This window comes from Podarcis gaigeae, assembly GCF_964106915.1.
Source record: "Podarcis gaigeae genome assembly, chromosome: 17".
In the NCBI taxonomy this organism is placed as follows: domain Eukaryota; kingdom Metazoa; phylum Chordata; class Lepidosauria; order Squamata; family Lacertidae; genus Podarcis; species Podarcis gaigeae.
In genome coordinates, this window is record NC_139694.1 from 21034535 (window position 1) to 21049835 (window position 15301).

Below are 15301 nucleotides of genomic sequence, written 5' to 3' on the forward strand. Positions count from 1 at the left end.
GCTTTTTATTATCATTATTCTTGGCATGATTAAAATTAACATAAATAATAACTAAACACATTGTGGGTGGGTGGAAAACCATCCATATTAATGAACCGAAAAGAAATAGCCACTGAGAGTGTGGACTTGCTAAAATTTTCAGCTGGCGGATCATGCTAGTTGACCCCACATTTCCTCTCTCCTCTATCTTTCCCTCCCTCTGTCTTTCCCTTCCACTGGTCCTATCCTTCCCTCTGTCTCTTTCCCATCCCTTCCCTAAACCTTGTCTGCATTCACTATTTTTCCATTGGTAGACAAAGATGTTTACACCTGAAGTAGATTGTAGGTAATTTCTGGGGGTTGATAAAGGGACTTGGGGTTGAGATCTTTTCTCAGATGTACTAGGGTAAGCCAGATGTTTGCATTCAGCTGAACTGACTCCCCACAACCCCTGCCTCTACAATCTGCTACTAGTGAAAACATTTTTGAAGCTCAAAATGTCTGATGTCTAATCTTGTCTTTATTGACTGTTGTCTGTAAGCAGCAGTGCATGGTACTCTGGCAACCCATAATTGCATGTGAATGTCCTAAACTTTATAAAATATTTTTCAAAAAAAAAATCACTAGATTTTCCCGTCTTATTTAGTCATGAGATTAAAACCATCATTTTCTATTGAGATTAAAACCATCATTTTCTAAGCATCAAACTATCCATTTATTTATTTTGGTATAAATAATTTCCCACTCCATCCCTTTCTTTCCTCCCCCCCCCCCTTTTGCAATTATTTTTTGCAGGATCAAATGTCTCTGGTTACCCTGGTAACCCACATTCTTCAAGTTAGTTTCCCTCATAAATCACTTTATTTTCTGTCAGTACTATTCTTTCCGTTTAGGCTTCTTTGAATGGCTTTTCCCTCCCCCCAGTCCACCTTTTGTTCACCTAAGTCCAACACAGTTTCCATTTCATTCAGCGCAAGGAAAGGGGTTTGATATGACATTAAGAGTCATTACTCAAAGCAGAAGTCAGCTTCAGGTCTAACTGTCTCATTTCCCCCCACCTAGCTAACCTCATTAAGTCTTGGCATAATAACTTTTTTTCTTTTCTTTTAACACTAGGAATGTTAGCTTTGGGAATATGCTTGGTGGTTTTTGTTTTAAATTTTTAGTAATTTGGCTTCAAAGCTCATCTCTCCAGAGCATGTCTTGCTTTGAGTGACTAAACTACCTGCCTGCTTCTGTCACCTTACAACATCCTTACTTATTACACATTGATAGCCATTCTGAACTGCTGTATTTTCTAAGTCTGGGTTGCAAACCCTCTGTTTTATTGTGTGGTTTTTTTTACATGCCGTTATCATTTCTTTTTTCCTGAACAGGTATGGCTAGCCATCCACCAATACCTATTTCAGAACTTGCGGATCACATCGAAAGGCTGAAGGCTAATGACAACCTCAAGTTTTCCCAAGAATATGAGGTAATGTTCCAGTTCCCTAGAGGCAGGAATCACTTATCATCTGGATTATTGTTGACACGTTAATAAACCAGCTTCACTGTATGTTGTCCCTGATAGTTATATTCCTAAACTCAGATATTGAAAAGTAACCTCATTGGAACATTTCCGAGCAAAAAAGGCTGCAGTCCTAAACAGGCTTACTGGTTTTTTTCTTTCTTTCTTTCTTTCTTTCTTTCTTTCTTTCTTTCTTTCTTTCTTTCTTCCTTCCTTCCTTCCTTCCTTCCTTCCTTCCTTCCTTCCTTCCTTTCTTTCTTTCTCTTTCATTCTTTTTTCTCTTTCTTTCTTTCTTTCTTTCTTTAATATACCACCCTATACCCCCAGGTCTCAGGGGGGTTACAACATAAAACCACAACACAAATGGCACTACAAGTATGTTTAAGACTGTACCTTTCCTCATTTGTGTGGAATTTGGAAAATTCTAGATTTCTGATGCTTTTTAAAACAGTCTCATAAAGAAATTCACTTCCTATGGGAAAGTATTCTCCTTTAATATTTAAAGTGATTAAATGTATGCATGTTCCATTTGGTTAGGAAAGGAAGATTTGCCAAGATTGCTATAGAAAGATCTACTTACCTATCTGTGCATTTCATTCTGGCAATGGGAAGGGAGATGGGAATAGTCAGCGGCAAAACGGGAGAAGGAGTAGTATCATAGGAAGTGAGGGGATGAAGGGAAAAGAAACAAGATTCTCAGCTGACAAAGATATCCCAGTGTCTATTAATGCTTCACCAGTGTATGCACTGTCAGCATCGCCCTTGAGCCAGTGCACCAACTGGACTCATGCACTACAGCCCCGACTGGGCTAGGCGAGCTGGGTAGCACTGCCAGAGACCTCCTTTCTCACAGGAACAGGTCACAGTGCTGTGGACTCACAGCTTAGAGCTGAGAGCACCGGATTCACTGTCTCAATAATACAGTTGTTGCGCAGCAGAGTTTTGCAGAGTCTTGCAGAGTATAAACCACTCGGAGAGCAGCTCTGTAGAATATATTCCTTTTATTCTGTAACTACAACTATGATACAAAACTATATACAGAGCTGAATATTCTAAGCATAAATCAATGCTACACTGAGAGTCTGCAGCTGCTCTTAGCAGCAACCTTATCTCTAGACACGATCTCTAACACTCTCTCTCTCCGATACACTGACTGACTGACTCTCACACACATTGATGTGGTGCTGGGGCAGAATAAGTAGATAGCAGAACACGCCTCCTCCTCTCTGGAGAGTCAGCAGAGATCATCAGGAGATCATCAGGAGATTCTTGGGTATGGGAGGGGTGAAATCTCCTCATGCACTTGGAGTAATTATTGCACACCTAAAAAAACATGTGCAAGACATTTAAACACTGTTACATTTTGAATTGATAACCACCTTGTTCTACCACTGGGAAGAAATATGAGACAGAATTATGAAGAAACAATTCAAATACATAAAAAGACAGGCAATGTGAGATTATCTAATTTTTGCCCTCTGTACCCAGCGCATTGACTTTGATTTTGTGAATGAAATAGTAAATTCAGTAATTGAATACATAAAAAAAAAATCTGTGCCATTAAAAATTTGAGGCAGAAATATTGAAAAGAAAGCCATCACTTCTACATTTAATGATTTATGAAGCTTAAGTTTTGTGTCCAATTAATTAATGGTTTATGGAACTAACTAACTGAGATCTGTGCTTGTTTTATTACCTTATGTCAGAACAGTTTTAGAAGACGTGTTGGTCCACTGAGTAAATTTTTCATAGATTAAGGATTTTGTTCAATGTTATTATAGGTTATAACAGCATCAAGCCATTATTACCTCTCCCATCAATAATTCATGAATTGTGGGTTTTAATAGTATCATAACAGGAACCAGTTATGAAATACCCTTTTAATAGTCCATGGATTACAACCCCCAAGATGTGCATTGGCACACATATATGGCTCTCATGTCAATAATTTGTGAATGAATGGACTTGTACAAAATCCATTAAACGGCATAAACTAGTAGGGCTTCTTTCAAAGGACAATATGGTTTAACATGTAAATTTATTTTATTTTATTTTTTAAAAAGGTACCCCAAATGTGCAAGTAAAACACAACCATATTATTTATGGGTATGGTGATCCACAAATTAAGGACTTCTCGAGAAATCACTGGCATTGGACTCCATTTGTATTCAGTCATATATACGACTTCAACATTTCTCAGAACTCTTGGGCATAGTGGAACTTAATGACTATGAAGAAGCCAATTTCCTAAATCATCTCTGACTTCCTTCCTTCCTCCCCTCTCATCAACTTTCTCTAGTCTTTCTGGTCACCATATCATATATCATATATCATATTGTAGGCATACTTAGTCATTCAAACAACAGTAGTTACTCCGAAAGTTACTTCAGTCAGTAAAATACTTCATTTCTATACAGTGGTACCTCGGGTTAAGTACTTAATTCGTTCCGGAGGTCCATTCTTAACCTGAAGACCACTTTAGCTAATGGGGCTTCCTGCTGCTGCCGCGTAGCCGGAGCACGATTTCTGTTCTCATCCTGAAGCAAAGTTCTTAACCCGAGGTACTATTTCTGGGTTTCGCGGAGTCTGTAACCTGAAGCATATGTAACCTGAAGCGTATGTAACCCGAGGTACCACTGTACTATCTACATAGCCATCTCAGGTTACCACCACTGAGATGGCTGCTTGGCAGTGTGGATAATGTATTTGTATGCCAGTGACTTTCAGGTTGGGGACGTGGATGGCGCTGTGAGTTAAACCACAGAGCCTAGGGCTTGCCGATCGGAAGGTCGGTGGTTCGAATCCCCACAACGGGGTGAGCTCCCATTGTTTGGTCCCTGCTCCTGCCAACCTAGCAGTTCAAAAGCACCTCAAAGTGCAAGTAGATAAATAGATACTGCTCTGGTGGGAAGGTAAATGGTGTTTCCGTGCGCTGCTCTGGTTCGCCAGAAGCGGCTTAGTCATGCTGGCCACATGACCCGGAAGCTGTACGCCGGCTCCCTCGGCCAATAAAGTGAGATGAGCGCCGCAACCCCAGAGTCGGCCATGACTGGACCTAATGGTCAGGGGGTCCCTTTACCTTTACCTTTTAACTTTCGGGTTAGATTACTATAGGAAACTCTTTGTTTGGCTACCTTTGAAGACCGCTCAGAAACTTCAGACTCATTTCAAAGTACAGCCCTGAATGTCTTGGGATCAGAAAATCTTGAAAATTACTTTCCCTGCCCACATCTATATTAGTCTATCTAAGCACTGAATTTACAACTCCTGAGGCCCTTCTCCAGGTACCACCATCACCCTTTGTACAGTGGTTCTTTCAAGAGATAAGGCATTTTCATTTGGGTTGCTCACAATTTGAAATATCCTGCTTTTTTTAACATTTGATGCAGCTCGTTTTAGATTATCTGATAGGTGCTATTTTTCCTATTTGTAATTTTACTGCCTTTTTGTGTCACTAAGCACTTTCATTATTTTACAGTGCGGCAATGAATAAATAAGTACAGTCAAACCTAGGTTGCTGAACGTAATCCGTTCCAGTAGCCCATTCGGCTTCCGAAATGTTCGACAACCGAGGGACGGCTTCCGATGGGTTACAGGAGCTTCCTGCACTCAAGCGTAAGCCGCGTCGGATGTTCGGCTTCCGAAAAATGTTCAAAAACCGGAGCATTTACTTCCGGGTTTTCACTATTTGGGAGCCAAAAAGTTCCAAAACAGAGGCATTCGGGATCCAAGGTTTGACTGTACATCTAGAGTAAAATACTTCTGTTTGAGAGCATACCTGTGAAAAGCACCAGTAAGGGAAAAAATGGGGTATGTGTGGCGATTGACACACATAGGATGGAAAGCCTTGTACAGTTGGCTCCCCTGACTATTTAATAATGTGCTGCAATTGATTCAAAATTATCTGAACTCCTGAATCACAAAAGTAGTATAAAGTACAGGTAGTTTTACGGTTTAAGCTCCCTCTTTTTAAGCTTGCACATCATGCGTAAGGGTTAGAGACAAATGACTCTGAGATTAAGTGTTCCCGATGACACTGACATTTCTAATATAACATAGTATAGAGACCTTTAGGTGAATTAATACTATCACATTTTATTTGACAGTAAAGAGTGGATTGCTTATTTGTGGGGCGAACAGAATTTGCTAGTACCTTTAATAAATGTTACTTTAAAAAGTCAGTTTCGTATGACCTTTATACAAATAGAAGTTGCTGGAGACTATAAATATCCAGTATATATAAGTATCTTGGGCAGGAGAGTTTTAAATTGCATTTCAACATTTGCTGTTATAGGACAGAACTGCATATCATTTAAAGATGCAGTGTTGTAGAAGGCCTTAAGCCTGATCTGAAAAATAATCTCATTACTGTCAAAGAGAAAAATACAATCTCTAGCATTTACTAAAATGTGTTGACTTGAAGGGCATTTTAAGGTTCAGAGTCATACTTAACGCAAGTCAGGAGTGATTTTCTGTCAATTGCAGGTAATTATGCAGTGTTCACAGTAAAAGATCATGCTGTGTAAACTCTGCACACAAGTATTTCCTCTGTCGTTTACAAGCATTCTCCCCCCCCCCCATATAGTCAGTTGCAGAAACTTCACAATTGTCCTTCTGCACAGTAGTTCCTAAAAATGTCATTATCACTTGGTTTCTACCTATATCCAGATGGCGTCAACAAAATTGTTGAGATCAAGCAGTAGAGTCCAAAGAATATCATAAAGGTAAAGGGACCCCTGACCATTAGGTCCAGTCGTGACCAACTCTGGGGTTGCGGCGCTCATCTCGCTTTATTGGCCAAGGGAGCCGGCGTACAGCTTCTGGGTCATGTGGCCTGCATGACTAAGCTGCTTCTGGCGACCCAGAGCAGCACACGGAAACTCCGTTTACCGTCCCGCCGGAGTGGTGCCTATTTATCTACTTGCACTTTGAGGTGCTTTTGAACTGCTAGGTTGGCAGGAGCAGGGACCGAGCAACGGGAGCTCACCCTGTCGCGGGGTTTCAAACCGCCGACCTTCTGATCGGCAAGTCCTAGACTCTGTGGTTTAACCCACAGCGCCACCCGCGTCCCAAAGAATATCATATAAGGGCATAATTGGTGGTGGGCATAGTTGCAACATCTGGCCAGCACAGAAAGACATGTTTTAATTTCTCCTTGCAAATGACACTTGTGCCATAACAGAATCTTGTATGCAGTGCCCCTTGGATGTATGATACGCGTTGCATGGTTCTTAAGATACAGTCCACTATCTTATCTGATTAGTGGGTTGATTCATAACTAGAGCACCTTTCTACGAATAAATAAAGAGTAGTATATAATTTAAAACAAAAGCTCTAAGAAAACAAGAAAAGTTGCACATACTGTAAAATGATGTTGTTTCCTCATTCTGAAATTGAAATTGAGCAGCAACTTGTGAATAGTATGCTCCTGGCTTCTGGTATAGAATGGTTGGGTATCTTCTACATTCCTTCCTTCCTCAATGCCTGTTCCTTTATTTCATTTAATTTCCTGGCTTGCCACTGAGTTGTAACACAGGAGGAATTCCCCGTTAGTTCTGTCTGAGACACTCCTCTTTCTAAAGCTGTATACACATTACTGCTTTTCTGCATCCCATGTACTCCTACTGCTGCTTTTTTGAAACCATGCAACTTATCGAGAAAGACTGTTATATTTTTTTTTGGGGGGGGGGGGAATTGCAGAGAAACAGAAACCCAACAAGTAATGGGTGTCGGGTGAAGACATCCCCACCACCGCTCCAATGTATACTGGGGACACGGGTGGTGCTGTGGTCTAAACCACTGAGGCGCTCGGGCTTGCCAATCGGAAGGTCGTGGTTTGAATCGTATGTTCTCAACAGATCTAGGAGATGACACTGGCACGTAAAGGTAAAGGGACCCCTGACCATTAGGTCCAGTCGTGACCGACTCTGGGGTTGCGGCGCTTTATTGGCCGAGGGAGCCGGCATACGGCTTCTGGGTCATGTGGCCAGCATGACTAAGCCACTTCTGGCGAACCAGAGCAGTGCATGGAAACGCCGTTTACCTTCCCACCAGAGTGGTACCTATTTATCTACTTGCACTTTGACGTGCTTTTGAACTGCTAGGTTGGCAGAAGCAGGGACCGAGCAACGGGAGCTCACCCCGTCACGGGGATTCAAACCGCCAATCTTCTGATCGGCAGGCCCTAGGCTCTGTGGTTTAACCCACAGCGCCACCCACGTCCCAACTGGCACATAGGGCCAGTGTTTATTTGATTAATTGTTTCTCTGAAAGGCTCTAGACCAAAGACTTAGATACAAATCATGGTTGCTTGGTCTGAATACTTTTCAGAGCAGGGATATGGATAGGAGATTGAGGGGCCCAATCTTGCTATTTTCCAACCAAAGTCTTTCAAGCAACTTGAACTGAAGCAGTCCATTTATTTTCTAATGTGATCGAACAGAGCGAATTTTTCATCTGCTCTGTGTGTTCTAAATTATTTTCGCTGGGCATTTTGGAACAATGCAAATATACAAGTTTGATAGCTGTTAAACAGTAGGCTTGTTCATTTTAAAATACGCTCTTTAGAATATACACAGAATTATAAGTACAGTCGTACCTTGGCTCCCGAATGCCTTGGGAGTCAACGTCCCAGCTCCCGAACGATCGAAAACTGGAAGTGAGTGTTCTGGTTTTTGAATGTTCTTCTGGAAGCTGAATGTCCTATGGGGATTCCGCAGCTTCTGGTTGGCTGCAGGAGCTTCCTGCAGCCAATCAGAAGACATGCTTTGGTTTCCGAACATTTCGGAAGTTGAACGGACTTTCAGAACAGATACCACTCGACTTCCGAGGTACGACTGTAATATACTGATAGGAAATGTGCCCATACATACAGTCAGTGTGCTAAATTTAAACCAAATCATATTTTCTCAATGACTGGAGACATACAAAGTCCAACATTAAATCAAATACCCGCTTCGTTCCTAATTGCTGCTTGAGCATTTTCTCCCTAGCCCTTTAGTTTCATGATTTTAATTATTAGTTGTTTGACAGCTAACAGCCTGGGTGCTTTAAGATATCTGACCTGGGCAGAAAATATTGTGAAAGTGTAGGCTTTTGTTTTCAGGTTGAGCACCTGCTGTGTAGCACAACGTTAAAAACAAATACTAATAATAGCATTTCTGTGTCAGTTCAAGTCAGTGTCACTTTGCTTGCATGACAGGCTATGCAAATGTGGCCATACTGTAGTAAAAGGGCAGGTCCCTTGGGGGTCTTCATCGACTGTCCTGTTCCCTGTGTTTAAGTCTTGTTCTGGTGTAAAATGGCTCCGTGTATATATACAGATGTGCTGACAGCTGAGAGGGAGAGGCTAGTTCATGCACTCACCAGATCTTCAGAGCGCGGATGACTGGAGATGCACATAAAGCGAGGTGTGATTTGTGTGTGTGGCCTCCTTGTGCAGGAGGTGTAATTTGTGAAATTATGTTCCCTTTCAAAGCCTTGCATATGCCCATTTCCCCCACGGTGAAAATAACAGGCTGAGTGTACAAACTGGCCCAGAGAGGCAGCAGCACAAGGAAGAAGGTGTGCGTTAACTTAGCTTGCGCAACGAACTGTACATCATTTTAATGGTTCCTCTTATCAACACTATACATTAAAGGCAGCCCTTTCCATTAACATTTAATATTGGCGAAGGTGAAGTCACGTTCTGCCTCTTTACCCAACCGACACTGGTCGATGTGCTGGATTTTGCCGGTGAATCATCAGATTTGTGATGGGAGGCATTAATAATTTACTAAAGTGAATTGTATCTTGAGGTCTCATTTTTAAGTACTAACACCTCCCCGCTCAAAAAAAAAAAAAAGCTTTTTACTCTAAGGTAATGGCTTAGGTCACACATCATAGCTTAGCATGAACACAACTCAGTATGAACTGTGAGCAAGCAGGTCATTTTCCTGCTGCGCTGCCCCATGCTAAGCCACAGTTTGGCTTAATGTGAAACCTCTGGCTTGCAGCTCATATTTTGTCTAGGAGGGCAGAATCATGAGCCCAGGCTACAGACTCTGATTCTTAAATTTTTAATTCTCGTTTTTTACACTGCTCGGTTTTGTTTGTCAAGTGTGGCAATGCTCTTAACTTGTTTTCATCCAGTTTTCTTTTTTTAATATTGAATGTTAGTTCGGCTTTATTGCAAGCTGCTTAGAGCTGTTTATTAAGTGGTGCAGAAATTTTATAAATAAGAAATAAGATCTGCTTTTTACTTTCTCCTCGTTCGGGTTTCTAAAGCGGAAGGAAAAGGCATTTCCGCTGGCAACTTGGCCGTGATGATGTATTAGTGTTCAGGTATTTAGCATTCATGTTTTGCTAAAGCAATATGTAAATCTCATTCAATTGGCAAGTTTCCTGAATAACGAAATAGCATCTTATTATAGATTCATCTGAAATATGAATCTCTCAAAGCAAAACCTGACATTGGTAAAAGAGAGTCAAATTTTTCATTTTCAGGGGTAGTTAATAATTCTCTAGTTCCACATCATCCATTTGCTTTGACATCTACCAGGGTGCTAAGTTTATTGTTCTTTCCACAGTGCAATTGCTATACACTGTGCTTGCTTACTTCAGAGAGACTTATTTCTGAGCTGCTATTTCACCAATGCTATGGGCTGCAGCCTTTGTTTGAAAACTATGATGTTGACTAAGGGTTGTATATTTGATTGCTCGCCTTTGTAGAATACTTTCTGGATGGATGAAAAGAAACCCAAGCCCAGTGAGCCAGTGTGGTGTAGTGGTTAAGAGCGGTAGTCTCGTAATCTGGGGAACCAGGTTCATGTCTCCGCTCCTCCACATGCAGCTGCTGGGTGACCTTGGGCCAGTCACACTTCTCTGAAGTCTCTCAGCCCCACTCACCTCACAGAGTGTTTGTTGTGGGGGAGGAAGGGAAAGGAGAATGTTAGCCGCTTTGAGACTCCTTAGGGTAGTGATAAAGCGGGATATCAAATCCAAACTCTTCTTCTTCATCATCATCATCACTGATATTATAGTTTCTCCCTGTGTCAGGGAACTGACATCGGAGCCAGAAGTGGAGGCAGGGCTCCCAAGCGATGCCGGAGAAGGGCCAAGCAGGGAGAGAGGGGACTCAGCAGCTGGGGAAGGAAATCAGCATAACACCAGGGATAAAGGGGGGGGCGGATGGGGGAATCGGAGAGAGGGCTCCAGGACTCTTCGCCGGAGACCAGCGGGGAGAGCACAGGTCCTCCGCTACCCACACCCACCCTGCGCAGAAGACTTCCACGCAGGGAAAGTAGGCGTAGACTTGGCGTCAAAGAACTTCTTTGCTGGAAGAAGTTCAAGAAACGCCCACTGACGGATCCTGCTAGCGACTGAACAGCCACAAAGTGAAGGGGTGTCCAGCCAGGAAAGGTTTAACCAGGCTACCTAGCCAGGAGTGGCGGCAACTTACACACGAGCAACCCCATATAACCATTACACCCTGTGTGGTATATTTTACTTACTGTTTTTTTCTGTGATGGGGACCCATCTAGTCACACGGTCCTAAATCATATGATTTTGCTAAAAGTTTAGATATATGAATATCTGGTAACTTTAAAAACATAATAGTTTAAAGTAATATTATTTGTGCCCCCAACTTCAGCCAAAATGGAAAAGCTGCTTTTTCTCTCCTGCCTTCTTTATAGCCCTCTTGCATTAACAGGGTTACTGTAGAACCCTGCAGCTGTATGAAGTATTTGTAAGCTTTGGGATTTATTTTTTTAGCAAGCTTGGATCATTCCATGCTGCACCTACTCCTCAATACTTACACGTCTGAAAACATGACCATCTTTTTGTTTGAACTTTAACAATTAATTGGCTAAAGATCCAATTTGGGGGAGAGGGGAATGAAGTTGTCACAAAAGAAGAGATGAAGAGAAGCCCTCAGTTGTCTTGTAGAGCTTCATCTTCCCTGCCCCCATGTCCAATTTTTGGCTTTGAAAATAAAACTTTCATTTAATTGAAAGTGTCTAATTTATGGGGGGGGGGGAGCGTGGAAATGAATGGGAAAGTGAAACTACCAAACTACCTGTTATCCCCAGGAGGTTTTCAAAAGAGGGCAGGGAAAAGGCTTAATACTTCTGTATTTCTGTCATAGTTTTGTCATATGTAGATGCAGTCATACCTCGGGTTACAGACGCCTCAGGTTACGTGTTTTTGAGTTACGGACACAGCAAAACCCGGAAGTACCGGAACGGGTTACTTCCGGGTTTTGCTGCTCGTGCATGCACAGAAGTGCTAAATCGTGCTTTGCGCATGCGCAGAAGCTCCAAATCGCAACTTGCACATGCGCAGACGCGGCACTGTGGGTTGCGGACGCTGCGGGTTGCGAACATGCCTCCCACACGGATCACGTTCACAATCCGAGCATCCACTGTATAGATATATTTCTGTCTTAGTTTTGTCATATGTAGATATATATATATATATACACAATTTCCATTTTTTATTTTGTGCTACCACTTTCAGATCATTGGAGAAGTCTCCCCACACACTTTTTTTGGGGGGGGGGGCGGGAATGGGCCCTGTAAATTCCTGTGTACAAACAAAACAAAGAAGTGAAGGAGTCAGTTGGATCCCTGGAGTAAATTATTAGCTTAGGGTCTTTGGGCAGCGTCCAACAAAGTACTATCTCTCAGAGAAGGAATTTTGGTTGCACAACAGAATTTCCACTCACTCTCCGTCTGTTCCAGGGGTTGACCCAACTTCCAGAGTAGATTTGGAGAGAATGTGGGGCAGAAAGAGTGGAAGTTCTATGGTGCAAGTAGAAATTCCTGTGCCTAGAAGAAGCACTTTCTTTGATACCACTCTTAATTCTGCTCCAAGTTGACTTCAGCTTTACACAGAATTTTTCACACTCGTAGAGCAGACTTATTTCACTGATTTTTTTCATGTACTGTTCTTTTGAAAAACAAAGCCCAGTTAGACTCTTGGGATACATGGAACCCTTTCCTTGTTTACTGTAAGCTCTATATTTCACCTGGGAAGAGTTTTTGGTTCCTCCCCAACCATCCTCTATCTGATAATGACAAAATAGATTTTCATTGAAAATTATTAAAGGGGAAAGAAACTATCAGTGGTTTTTTTTTATTATTTCAAGCAATTGAAGGACAAGTTTCACAGCACTGGTTTCTTGGGAAACTAAAGTTTCCTTTATCCTAAGACTTGCTGCTTTGGAAAAGTGTTCCTTTTACTTCCTATTTGGAGAATAGTTACGGATTTTTCCTCTTTCCCTATATTATGTAGTATGACTTATTTGTCACAGCCAGCTGGACTTCCTTCTTGAATGTGCAGTTTTAAGGCCTGTGGGCACCTTCCTGGGTTAGTATGGTGATTCTAGGCAGCTGGGATAAACTCAGTCAGTAGAGCATGAGCCTCATGGATTCGAGCCTCACATTGGGCAAAAGATTCCTGCATTGCAGCGGGTTGGACTAGATGACCCTCTGGGCCCTTCCAATTCTACAATTCTATGATTCTATGAACAAGGGATCCTATTTTAATGCACAAGCTTGACGAGAGTCTTCCGAGGTGAACTACTACATGACAATTCATTGGCTCCATTGCCTACTGAGCCATTTGTCTAGTGAATGGAAAGTCACGGGTAAATCGTGTCCTCCCTAAAAGAGGGCACATGTTGCAGTGAGACCTGGAGACTGACCTCCTGGTTGTGGGTGGGTCTATTGGACAGCCACAACACCCGATTGGTAGATCCCTTGTTGCTGGGTATAATCTGGCCAATGGGGTGCAGTCTAAATGGATCGAGGGACCTATATAAACCCATGCAATATCTTTATTTATTGTCATTGTCCCATGCAGGACAATGAAATTGAAAAACTACATAAAAACTACATAAAACCTACATAAAACTACATAAAACTACATAAAAACTACATAAAACATTCAAAAAACCCTAAAAACTCTGAAACCCCATTTTAAAATATACTATACTATAGAGACCCCTTATGCTGCATTTAGAACCAGAATTGCATTTGTGTAGAAACTGTTTCTCAGGCGGCTAGTCCTGGCCTTTATAACCCTATACCTTCTTCCAGAAGGCAGAAGCTGAAAGAGATCATTTCCGGGGTGTGTACTATCCTGCGCTATCTCTGCCGCTTTCTTATGGCACCTGGCAGCATAGATTTGATGCACATGTCTCAGAGCTTCCTCTTTTGGCTCGTGCATCGGAACACCCACCGACCTCTCCCTAATTTTAGGGCATTTTGCGATTGACCTTGCAATGCTATCGTGTGTCATTTGTCGTTGGGACAGGGGCACGGCAGGAATTTTCCCCACTTGGCTGATTGGCTGTGGCCATTTGTGTTTCACCTGCCATGTAGCAATTCGTCACAACTTGTAAGGTTGCGGATATGCACTGGTTCATGTGATAGGGATGGGACAATGGTCTTGCCATCCTTATGTGTAGGGTATTCCATTAAAGGAATCCAAGGACTCAACTTGGTTTGGTCAACCCCCAAAAGGGGGTTGTGCCCGTGCCTGAGTCCAGGGGAGCATCTGGGGAGTGAACAGAATCTGTTCCCAGGCTTTTCACCTGCCTCAGGTGTTCACCCTTGGCTGACCTATGATAGAGCTCTGGGTCAGTGCTACCTGCAACGGTGGAGGGAGCTAGTCAAACCAGAGCCTATGCAACCACTCACTTTTCTGTAATCAATAAAGTTGTAGCCTAAATTCTGCCAAAAACCAAAACTAAAATTTGAGTCAAATGTGTCTTTATTTAAGGGGCAGGTCTCTGGGTCTGAACATGCAAATAGCAGCCAGCCTAAATCCAGACCTCTTTCCTACAGAGTCTCACATTTTGGGTGGAAATATGCAAAACCATAGTCAGGGGAGCATGCAGACACTACAGCTGCATTGCACATACCCTTTTAAACAAAAGTTCCATCATGTTATACAGTACATGCATTTATTGTGAAGAAATCCATTTCATCTTTTAATTGCAGCTTTGTTCAAGACAAACTGTCAGAATGAATCTACTAGGGATCCTTTTTAAGTGTCATCCATTAAACCATTAGAGCATTCATTAAAACTGTTAGCACAGACTTGTTATTCATGAGTTATTGGTCTTTCACACTTCTACAATGTTTCTGCCAATATCACTCTATTCTCTGTTCCAGCCTGGCTATTCAGACCTAGGAAATATAGATTAGATTTCTCTCTCCAGACAGGTCTTTGATGAAGTATGGTGAGGTTGAGAGTACCAAGCTAAGATTAGACTGTTTCCCTAGATTTCACAGAAATATTATTATTTATTGATTTTATATACCACCCTATACCCGGAGGTCTCAGGGTCGTACACAGAACAAAATAGTGGCAACTGGATTCAAATATATAATTAAATATAGATCCAAGCATTGTCTGCTACATATTGCGGGGGGGATATGATGTGAATTACCTAATTTTGAAGACAAATATTACTCAGTGTGTAGTGGATATGATTTGGAACAATTTAAGAGTTCTTCCAACCTGGACACTTTAAAAATTTGATCAGGAGGATAGAAGAAGAAGAAGAAGAAGAAGAGTTTGGATTTGATATCCCGCCTTTCACTCCCCTTCAGGAGTCTCAAAGCGGCTAACAATCTCCTTTCCCTTCCTCCCCCACAACAAACACTCTGTGAGGTGAGTGGGGCTGAGAGACTTCAAAGAAGTGTGACTGGCCCAAGGTCACCCAGCAGCTGCATGTGGAGAAGCGGAGACACGAACCCGGTTCACCAGATTACGTGACTACCGCTCTTAACCACTACACCACACTGGCTCTCCACACTGTGGGAT

The 15301-nt window shown here is 42.1% G+C and overlaps 1 protein-coding gene across 43 annotated transcripts in view; it reads left to right on the forward strand.

Annotated features, from left to right (window-relative positions):
• PTPRD (protein tyrosine phosphatase receptor type D) overlaps positions 1-15301 on the forward strand; it is a 1161589-nt gene that overhangs the window by 1061056 nt on the left and 85232 nt on the right. For all 43 annotated transcript variants that reach the window (XM_083718180.1, XM_083718169.1, XM_083718207.1 and 40 more), the window contains one exon: positions 1356-1453. In XM_083718180.1, coding sequence (XP_083574306.1) covers positions 1356-1453 — 98 coding nt within the window. The remainder of the gene's footprint in view (positions 1-1355; positions 1454-15301) is intronic.